This window comes from Solanum dulcamara, chromosome 7 (assembly GCF_947179165.1).
Source record: "Solanum dulcamara chromosome 7, daSolDulc1.2, whole genome shotgun sequence".
In the NCBI taxonomy this organism is placed as follows: Eukaryota; Viridiplantae; Streptophyta; class Magnoliopsida; order Solanales; family Solanaceae; genus Solanum; species Solanum dulcamara.
The window spans coordinates 61,767,719-61,779,074 of record NC_077243.1 but is presented as its reverse complement, the minus strand read 5'-3'; the positions used below and the strand labels follow the sequence as shown (position 1 = coordinate 61,779,074).

Here is an 11,356-nt window from a genome sequence, read left to right as displayed (position 1 = left end):
CCAAAGAACTTTAACAGATGTAACTTCCTTGTTCCTCAACCTCTTGACTTGCTAGTACAAAATATCAATCAAGACCTCTTCATAGGTCAAGTTTTCTTCAACATTTACCACTTTTAAAGGCACAATGGAACTTATATCACCCACACACTTCCTCAACATAGACACGTGGAATACCGGATGAACATTAGCCATTTATAATGGCAATTACAACTCATAAGCAACCTTGCTAACCCATCTCAAGATCTTATAAATCCCCACATACCTAGGGCTTAACTTTCCCTTTTAGCCAAACTGAACTACACCCTTCATGGGTGAAACCTTCAAGTATACCCAATTATCCACACTAAACTCAAGATCCCTTCTCCTAGTATTGGAATAGGATTTTTAGCGACTTTGAGCCATCTTTAACATTTCTCTAATGATCATCACCTTCTCCAAAGCATCACATACTAAGTCGGGATCCAACAAGGCCATCTCACCCACTTCAAACCAACACAATGGAGACCTACATCGTCTCCCATACAAGGCATCAAATGGTGCCATCTCGATGTTTGAGTGGTAGCTATTATTGTAAGAGAACTCAAGAAGCAGTAAATGATCACCCCAACTTCCCTTGATTTCCAATACACAAGGCCTCAACATGTCCTCTAATATTTAAATTATCTGCTCGGCTTGCCTATCGGCTTGAGGATGGAATGTGATACTTTGATTCATTTTAGTAATGAGGCCTCTTTGAAATGATCTACAAAAATGAGAAGTGAATTAGGCACCATGATCTAAAATGATTGAAAATGGCAAACCATGCAACCTCACCAACTCCAGAATGTACAACTTAGCATAATCCTCAGCACTATAAGAAGTCTTGATCGGTAGAAAGGGACCCGACCTTGTCATCCTATCAACAATCACCTAAATCATGTCAAGATGTTTTCGAGTATGAGGTAAACCTACTAAAAAATCCATGTTCACATCCTCCCACTTCCAAGTGGGGATGTCAATGTCTTGGGCTAGGCCACCCGGCCTTTGGTTCTCGATCTTGACTTACTGACAATTTGGGCATTCACCCACGAACCTTTTTATGTCCCTTGTCATGCCACCACACCAATACACCTCCTTCAAATCCCTATACATTTTGGTCGAACCAAGATGAATAGAATATGATGAATAATGAGCCTCCTTCAAGATCAAACCCTGAAGGCCATCCATATCTGAAACACATAATCATCCTTGGTAACAAAGTACCCCATCTATCCTTTGGAATAAAGCTTATACTTTCTTCTCTCCCACCAATATTTTCAACTCCACCAATGAAGCATCAAGGCCTTATTTTTACTTAACATCCACCACCAAATATGATTTGGACCCATTTAGCACAAATATGTCGCCATCATCGAAACCACTCAACTTCAACCCCAATCTAGCCAATCGGTGAACATCCCAAATCAAATACCTCTTTCCTTCATCAACATGAATCACACTCTTGATAGAAACCGTATTAAGTGCATCGGCAACAGTACTGGCTTTGCCTAGTTAATAATGCACACCCATATCATAATCTTTGAGGAGCTAAAGCCACCTCTTTTGCCTTAGGTTGAGGTCATTTTGGGTGAACATATATTAGAGACTTTTGTGATCAGTAAATACATCTACATGTACTCCATGAAGGTAATATCGCCAAATTTTTAGAGCAAATATAACGACCGCTAACTCAAGACCATGGGTATGGTAGTTATGCTTGTGCAGCTTCAATTTTCTCGAAGCATGGGCTATAAATTTGTCATTTTGCATCAAAAAACAACCTAAATCGACCCTTGAAGCATAAAAATATACAACAAACCCTTTCAATCCACTAGAGTCAAAATAGGAGCGGAGGTAAGTTGATATTTCAAGATTTCGAAGCTCCTTTCACACTTATCCATCCATGGGAACTTTTCCTTTTTGGGGTCAATTTCATCAAAGGAGATAAAATGGAAGAATACTCTTCGACGAACCTTTTATAATACCCGGCTAGACCCAAAAAGCTCCTAATGTCCGAAGAAAACAATGATCTAGGCTAATTTTTTAATGCCTTCGTCTTCTTAAGATCAACCTTAATTCCATCATCGGACACCACATGACTAAGGAATGCCACATCTTTCAATCAAAATTCACTCTTGCTAAACTTGACAAATAATTGCCTATCCCTAAAGGTTTGAAGAACAATTATCAAATGGCCTATGAGTTCTTCCTCACTTTGAGAGTAAATCAAGATACCGTCTATGAAGACTACCACAAACATATCAAAGTAGGGTTTGAACACCCTATTCATAAGATCCATAAATACAATCGGTGCATTTTTCAATCCAAATGACATCACCAAAAACTCAAAGTGACCACACCTTGTTCGAAATGTCATCTTGGGAATATCACACTCCCTTACTCTTAATTAATGATTGTTGGACCGGAGATCAATCTTTGAGAAATGAATTGCCCCTTGAAATTGGTCAAATAAATCATCTATCCTAGGAAGTGGATACTTATTCTTAATGGTCATCTTATTTAACTGATGGTAGTTTATGTACATCCGAAGCGACCCATCTTTCTTTCTCACAAACACCATGGGAGCACCCCATGGTAAAATACCTGGCCTTATGAATCCCTTCTCCAACAATTCCCCTAATTGCTCTTTTAACTCCTTTAATTTCTTCGAGGCTATTCGGTAAGGAGGAATAGAGATAGGTTGGGTATCGAGGAGAATATCGATATCAAAGTCAACTTTCTTTTGGGGAGGGACACCGATGAGGTTGTTGGAAAAGACATCGAAAAACTCATTAACCATGAGGACCAACTAAATAGAAGGACTTTCAGAGTTAATAACCCTAACCCTCGTAATATGATAAATGCAACCCTTAGAAATTGATTTTCGGGCCTTAAGACAAGAAATGAACCTACCTTTAATTACCGAATCTTGTCTCTTCCATTCGAGAATAGGCTCACTTGGAAATTGAAACTTGAATCTATGAGCCCTACAATCTATAGAAGCATATGTTATATGCAACCAATCCATCCCGAGTATAATATCAATATCTATAATGTCAAGCTTAATGAGATCACATGGAATAACCTTGTGCAATATAGACACGGGAAAATCCTTATAGACTTTTGTAGCAACAACTGACTCACCAACATGGGTAGACACCAAAAAGAGTTCCAATAATATTTCGGGAAATAAATCAAACCTATTAGCAAGAAATGGGTAACAAATGATAAATTGGCACCCAGATCTAATAGTGCGTACACATCAAAGTCAAAGACCTTTAATATACCGATGAAGACATCAGGTTCTTCCTCAACTTCTTGCCTCCCATGCAAAGTATAAAATCATTTGGTGTGATGGCCACTCCCTTGAGCTTGTCTACCATGAGAAATTCGACCTTGAATCCTACCACCACCATTCCTACAATCTTTTGCTTGGTGACTCAGCTTACCACACTTGAAGCTTGTATTGGAGATAGCTAAGCATTTTTCTTTATGGGTCCTCCCACACTTCTTGGAAGTGGGGAAAGCTTAAGCCTCCATATTCTCCCTTGGAACCATAAGATTGGAACCTTTGTCTTTGTTGAACCTTGGAGGAGGAGCATTGTTGGGACCTTTTCCTATGAATCCTTTCCTACCTTGTCCCTTTCCACCAACACCATAACCGGACTTTTGGTAAGTAAACCCTCCTCCATCAACCCTAGTCTTTTTGAAATCTCTTGATCTCTCCCTCAATTTCTCATCTTTAATTTGTTCTGCATATGTCATGAGTTGGAAGATGTACATCTCTTTGACCAACATAGACGTCTTATATTCTTTGGACACCAAATTAGAAATACCAGAGATGAATTTTCTCATTCTTACCATTGGGTCAAAAACCATGAAAAAAGCATAATTATGCAATTTGGTGAATTTGAGGGCATACCCCCTCACACTCATTCTCCCTTAGCGAATATTGGTGAACTCTTGAATCTTTACCTCCGTTAGCTCCAAAGGAAAGCGATCTAAGAAGGCACCCTTGAACTTCCCACTTTATGGGTCCCATACTCTCACCCTTCTCAATCACCCATTGTTAAACCCAAAATCTTGCTACACCCTTGATTTGATAGACTATTAACTCAGCCTTTTTATTAGGTGGTACTCTCATAAACTCTATCGGGTCCTCATCCACCTTGGAAGCATCAAATATGGGTTGATTCATTCTCTTAAAGTCCCAAATCCTAGTAGCCAGAGTAGGCACTTGAAGCCGAGGAGGAGCAACACCTTGATTAGCTTGGTTAGCCATGACTTGGGCTAACAAAGTGATGATATTTTGGAACTCTGCATGTGTAACTCCCTCATCATGTGGAACCTCTGGAATCAGAGGAACTTGGACCTGATTAGCATCTATTACACTAGATGGAGGCACTATTCTTGGAGGTATTGTCTAGAGAACACAAAACCATTCTTTAGATACAGGAAGTCTTAGAATAACTAAAAGGTACAACATGAATCATAAAAGAAGGGAAAGTTTCCTAAACACCTCATAGTCTCCTATTCATAATTATGGTGCACTTCACAACTATGAACAAGTCCCTATTTGATGTGGTATGTTTGACTTTGAGGACTATTCAAAATTCGGGCTCTAATACCAAGCTTGTCACGACCCAAGCCTAGGACCTAGACGTGACGCAACGAATGAGGAACCCAAAGGTACCTCAAACAAGACTCTTAGAATTCATTTATCTTTTCATAGGTAATGGAAATAAATAAATAAGCAAAAATGAGAGGAAACAGGGACTATAGGGAAACATCATAAGCAAGCACCATACTAATCAAGGATAATCATATATACATCCAACAATACCTCTAACCGTAGACTTGGCAGAGGCTAAGATATGTACCTAGCTCACCCTCAAATAAAGTGACAATAAAGTGTCATAATAGATGTCTCAATCACTTAACATAAAATAAGCTAAAAATAGAATGGGGGATTATTTTCAGAATGTAGAAACTCATCAAAAATAGTCTTCAAGCAATCCAAACTAGCCACGTGGAGGATCATGATGAAAAGCACCGGTCCCTACATGGTGATATCATGTACTCAAAAGGGTATGCGTTCATACTTGAAATTTACTAAGTATGTGGGCATGCAATAAAATGGAAAGAATTTAGGACATTTATAAGATGAAGTACGTTAGTGAGTGCATGCATGAGAAATCAAGTAGATAGCATTTAAATCGTACATATAAGTGACTATAACCAACAATAAGAACATATGAGCTATAACATGGAATCCAATATAGTCCCCCAAGGTAGGCCTCCATCAGCATTCATTTCTTTAACATTAGATGGCCATATATGGACCCACTAGCCTAGCCTACAAGGTCTCCTATGGTGGCACATAGTTAATGAAATAAGAGGTGGCTATTAAATTCCCTTATCGAACCCCACCTCAAGCTCCATTCGGTGCCAAGTCGAATTCCATAGAATAATATATCATAGTAACATAAACATACATATATTTTGAGACATCAAATCATCACTCGGTAAAATAACTCCTTAAAACTTTTGGTGATTCAAGTTGTGAGAATTATCCTTATCACATTGAGAATCCATCGCTTGGGTGAGAAAACCCTTCACCAACATTCATTTTCATTCATAAGACTCCCATAATCATAGTAATTAGCTTTCTTAAACATTAAAATAGAGTTCATAACATTCAAGTCATGCTTTAGTGAAAATAGCTTAAAACTAGGCGGGTTCAAGTCAATTCAACTTTCAACATATATGTAAATAAAATTATCATAAACACTATGAAATTCATCAATTAAAATCATGATTTAAACAATCCACCATGAATTTCAGAAACCTTTAAGGAGCTAAGTAGAGAAGTTATTTGCAAAACATCATTCATACAATTGAAATAAATTTGTATCAAAGTAGACCATTAATCATAAGTTTAATCATGATTTATGCTATTATGTAGAAATTAGAATGACCCATACAGAAACCATACTTGAAATTAAGTAATTTAGTTGAAAGGATTTTGGACTCCGTGGGTGAAATAACCCATGGATAAAGACTCACATACCTTAGAGTAAAGCTTGAAAGGGAATTAAAGAAGGCTTGAGAAGCTTGGAGCAATCCTGTTGCTTGGTTTTTAATGGGAAGACTTGAAACCCTTTTGTTTGAGAGAAATTATGTAGGAGATGATTTGGAAAAGCGTAGATGAAATTTAGGGTTGTGGGTAAGAAAAAGAGTGAAAAATAACCCAAAAATAAGTCCAAGTTCGATTCTATACGTTCAAGGAATTGTCCAAGATGCTCTCAATTAAAGTTGAATTTTTTTGCAAAGATTTAAACTGTCTGGAAGTCTGTGACACAGAGGTGTTCCCCCGTCGGTCTTTTTTTGTGAAGTTAAATTTTTCACTAAATTTGGCTTTATTTGAGTTCAGCAAAATTTGAACTATCAGGGAGCGAAGGTGCGACGCGCCAGGGTCTCAGACCCTACTGTTTTGGGGAAAAATTAAAAACATTTATCTTGCGAAATACAAGTCCAAAAAATCCTCCGTAGCCATTTTCCCTCTATTTCACCTTATTATAACACATTTCAACCTTCAAAATACTCGGAACCTTAAAAATGTTTTATAAAAGTAATGAATGATATTTCAAAGATGTTTTCAAGCATGTATCAATAAATTGTGAAAGATTTTCTTATAATATGAATGAAATCATGATTTAGATGCTTAGAAAGTTAGCATCTATATAAATTAAGTTATGAATCATAATTTTAAAGGAGCTCTCTTATATGATTTAATGATGTCGATTGGTATATATTTATAGACTTTTCTAATGATACGGTTATTGATTATTTTACCTATTCTATCAAGATTTGACTTAGCACCGAGAGGGCTTGAGGTAGAGGCTTGGTAAGGAAGTCTGTCGTAGCAATATCTAGTCCAAAACTATGTGCCCCCGTAGATTGTCTTAAATGACTTAGGTAATGTATCTACATATAGATCATGATGTTAATGATATGGAGTCTATCTTGGAAAGTAGCATCTCTATTTTTGGTGTAAGAGTTACATCAGATTCCATGTTATAACTCACATGGTCTTATTGTTAGTTACGGTTCATATCCCACAAAATGACTATATTTTATTACAAGCTCTTCAAGATATTTTTATGATGCATTGACCTTATCTAATGACTTTATGATTTACTTCATGATTTTTCAAGATATTTTGGTCATGTATCTCGTATTCACGATTATCATGGTTATTATGTCCTTTTATTCATGTTATCGATATTTCTCACATACTTAGTATGTTTTATGTACTAATACATACTTTTTCCTATGTTGTTTCATAATATAGGTCATGACACTTATGTACATCTATGTGGCTAGTTCCAGTCTCTACTTGGTTTTGCTAGATTTGGTAAATCCTCATGATCGCGAACCTAGTATGACATTTTCCTTTCTTTAGACCCATTTTATTTCTTATATTTTTATGTGAGTTAGGTCTTGTCCTATGGCCTTGAGTAAATAGTAGAGGCATTATCAAACTAGAAGAGTATGTTTTATTTATTTCGAATGATATGCTTTAAATTCTCTGTTATCGAGATTCTATATTGTGAGACTATCTTCCACATAAGTTTACTTCAGATTTCATGTTATATATGTCATTCTATGTATGCTAAGAGGCTTGGTTGGAGTCCCTCAGTATTCTTATCTCTATATCACATCTAGGGTCTAGTTTGGGTCGTGAAAAACTTGGTATCAAAGCATAAGGTTCAAGAGTCCTAAGGTGTTTGACATGTTGCGTAGAGTAGAATCTTGTTCATAAGAGTGAAATGCGTCACATCTATGAATAGAAGGTTATTAGGCTTTTAGGAAATTTTACTTCTTTCGTAATTCTTATATCGTGCGATGGAGTTGAACTCTCTAAGTTTTTTTCTTCTAACTCTTGTTCTTTGTGATTACAGAATCATGCTTCTATGAAGAACTTACCTTCGGAGTAATGCTAATGCGAATGTTGATGAGGAGCAACAAGATCCAGTAGCTCCTAATGATCTTTTGGCTGAACAAGTTTTCCATGCCGAGTTTAGAGAGGCTTTCCAAGTTCTTTCCCAAGCTACAATGATACAAGTCAACCGCGAAGTGGCTGTTCTCGTGAACCCATATCACGAGCTAAGCAAGGCTCTAGGCATGATATGACAATTGAAATCCTGAGGGACCTCAACCAAGCCTCATAACATACATCGCATACATAAGGTAGCATAAAACATCAGGAAAAGGAGATAAGTGGAAGGTAAGTCTCAATGAAATTTCAATAAGATAAAAGCTTAAAGCAACATGTCTGAACATTCGAAACTACAACTTATTGATGTCTATCATGCCTCTAATTTAGTCTAGATGGGGGTATAAGACATGTTCCTATCTCAACCATAGAAGAAAGAAATTTCAAGCCAAAAAGAACATGTACTCATATTGGTTACGCCCTCGAGACATGAGGACTCACCAATCAAGTGGAAGAAATCAAAGTATCTCTAGCGACTAGTGTGAGGAGCATGATCGTCAGACCCTATAATATGATACAATGTAGGCAAATTATGATTTAGTACATGGAAAGAATGAGTAAAATTGAAAACATTTAAGATATCATAATCATGTGGTCAATGCACCATAAAATTAACATAAGATATTATATCTTAGTATGTACATTTGTGGGGATAGGACCTTAACCGACACTTAAAACCATATGAGCTATAACATAAAATTAGATGTAACACGCACATCGAGAAAAGAGAGGCTACTTGCCAAGGTATACTCCGTGAGAACATTTTGACATCATAAGCTATACGTGGATCCACTAGCTAAGTTATAAAAGCAACCTATGGTAGCAATGTAGCTAGGGACTATAGGTTACTTCTAGGATTCCCTTGGGTATCTACTTTGGCTATCGGACCGAATCCCACCGAAAAGTACTCTTGGTGCTTAGTCATTATCCCAACGGAGTTCATTTAAAAAATCATCATAACATCATCATAAAAATATTCATAGGAGTAGTTCATTACATGAGTGTTCATAGGATTCCATGAGTCAGTGAGAAAAGCCTTTCACCTCTTCGACATGATTTGTGAGAAAAGCTTTCACAATATTTATACATTGCATGAAACATCATTGAAATGTAATTCATCATCACCATAACTTTTCATAAAATATGTCATATAATTCATGATCATAGTTTCATAAGTCAAAATTTATAATTTAGAAATCATAGCTCATTGCATGGGTCTATGTGAAATAAATTAGAAATCATGTATTGTAGTAAATTCATGCATGATAATGAAGAATAACCATTGATTGAAATCGAATAAAAAGGAGCCATGAAACCCTTATCAATTGGGTGAAATTATATTTATAGAGTTGGGACCTTTTGGTGGCCAATGGATGAATGAAATCTAATGGTGACTCCCACATACCTTGATCAATAGAGCCCTAACTGCAAATATTATAGAGACTTGGACTTGAGATTCCTTGAAACCTAACTTGTCTTGAAGATGAAACTCTTGGGAGAGTGTTTTATAGAGAGAACTATTGTAAGTGAGGATTGGGGAGTGAATGAGGGGAATTCAAAAGGTTTGGGTAGTTATAGTCTTAGGTTTTAGGCTTAAAATGATATAGTCTAAGAATTAAAAGATTTAGAAAAGACAAAAATGCCCTTACTTAAAAATGGCGGAGGGCAGTTGGGAGAGATAGGTCATGCTCGCCGACTCGATATGTGAGTCGCTAATCTCCCCTGCTACCTTGCCAATCTTCCTGAGTTCTGCGGGAAAACCTTAAAAGGTTTTGGATAGCTCGTCCTAGCTCTCCTACCTAGTCGGAATGTCGCCGTTCAGGCCCTTTCCCTCGCCCAGTGCTTCCTCATCTGCCAACTTCTCTGAAGGTTTATGCGAGTTTAGCTAGCTTGACTTTCCAAATTAGTGGATCGCCAATTGACTCTTCCCCTCACCCAAACTAGGCAAGTTAGAATTACTTGCCTAGTCAACTCAGTGAGTCACCGATCTCTCTCCTTAAGTTAAATCCTTAACCTCCTAGGTGAGCTACTGAGTATTTTGGGGAGTCGCATAAGGTGTTGGGTGAGCTTCAGATCAAATCTTTCAATGATTTCTCTTCTTGGCTAAAAAAACAACTTCCCAACTTTCGAGGCATCATAATATCTTCCCCTTGGGAATATTCTTCTCGAATGGGACTCAACAAGCATGAAAGGAGTAGGAAAAGAAACATAGAATCCCAACATGAATACAACATGTAATTTGAAATGCATAAACCATGAGATTTCCAACTTAACACAAATCATAGCTTTAAAAATCAATTTCATGAACATGCATGCATATGAAAATATGAGAATGACTTAGACACTTGATCATGGAAGGAATTTAGTACCTCAACTAGGAATGAGAGGAAAGAGATGAGGATATTGTGACATCATATCATCTTCGACCTCCCATGTAGAACCTTCAACTTATTTGTTTCTCCACAGAACCTTAACGGGTGCAATCTCCTTATTCCTAAACTTTCGAACTTGTCGGTCTATAAATTCAACCAAAACCTCCTCATAAGACAAACTCTACTTCATACCCACACTATCTAAAGACACAATCAAACTAGGATCACCAACACACTTCTTAAATAAAGACACATGAAACATCGGATGCCCAGATGTCAACTCCGAAGGCAAATCCAACTCATATGCTACCTTGCCAAATGTCACGACCCAAAATGGGTCATGAGTGGTACCCACCCTTAACCTCCTAGGTGGGAGAACCAATGATGTGAACCCCAACTTATAAAGTATAACAACAACGCGGAAGCTCAAACTTATAAAGTACGAATTAACAATCTACAAGAGTTTACTACTTAACGTTCCCCAAAATCTGAAAGTCATCACATCAAGGACATATAATTCTAAATACTAAGTCTAGAATGTCAAACACTAAAATAAAATAAGTGACATAGTTCATGTACAAACACTAAGGACATCATATCATGACTAAGAGAATCCATCACGAGCTAGAAGGATAGCTCACCCTTAAATCTGATGAACTTGAGACGGACTAGAGCTGAGGTCGAGTCGAAATCTGGGGAACACTCGCTGCACTCCACAAAATAAAACAAAGAAAGATACAAGTAGGGGTCAGTATAGGACAACATGTACTGAGTAGGTATCATCGGCCGACTCAAAATAGGAATCAATATGCAATAAGTAATAGCGGGAAATCAACCGTAACACTTAACAGGTGGCAACCAACAAGATCAAGATCAAGTGACAACACAATGAACCATTTCATAACCA

General features: G+C 37.2%; 1 protein-coding gene across 1 annotated transcript; it reads right to left on the bottom strand.

Annotated features, from left to right (window-relative positions):
* Positions 1-1,329: 1,329 nt before the first annotated feature.
* On the bottom strand, positions 1,330-2,818 carry LOC129894778 (uncharacterized). Its single transcript, XM_055970421.1, has 2 exons — positions 2,623-2,818; positions 1,330-1,526 (listed from the first exon to the last, which is right to left on the bottom strand). Exons 1-2 carry the CDS (start codon positions 2,816-2,818, stop codon positions 1,330-1,332), a joined length of 393 nt encoding a protein of 130 aa, XP_055826396.1.
* Between the last annotated feature and the right edge of the window lie 8,538 nt (positions 2,819-11,356).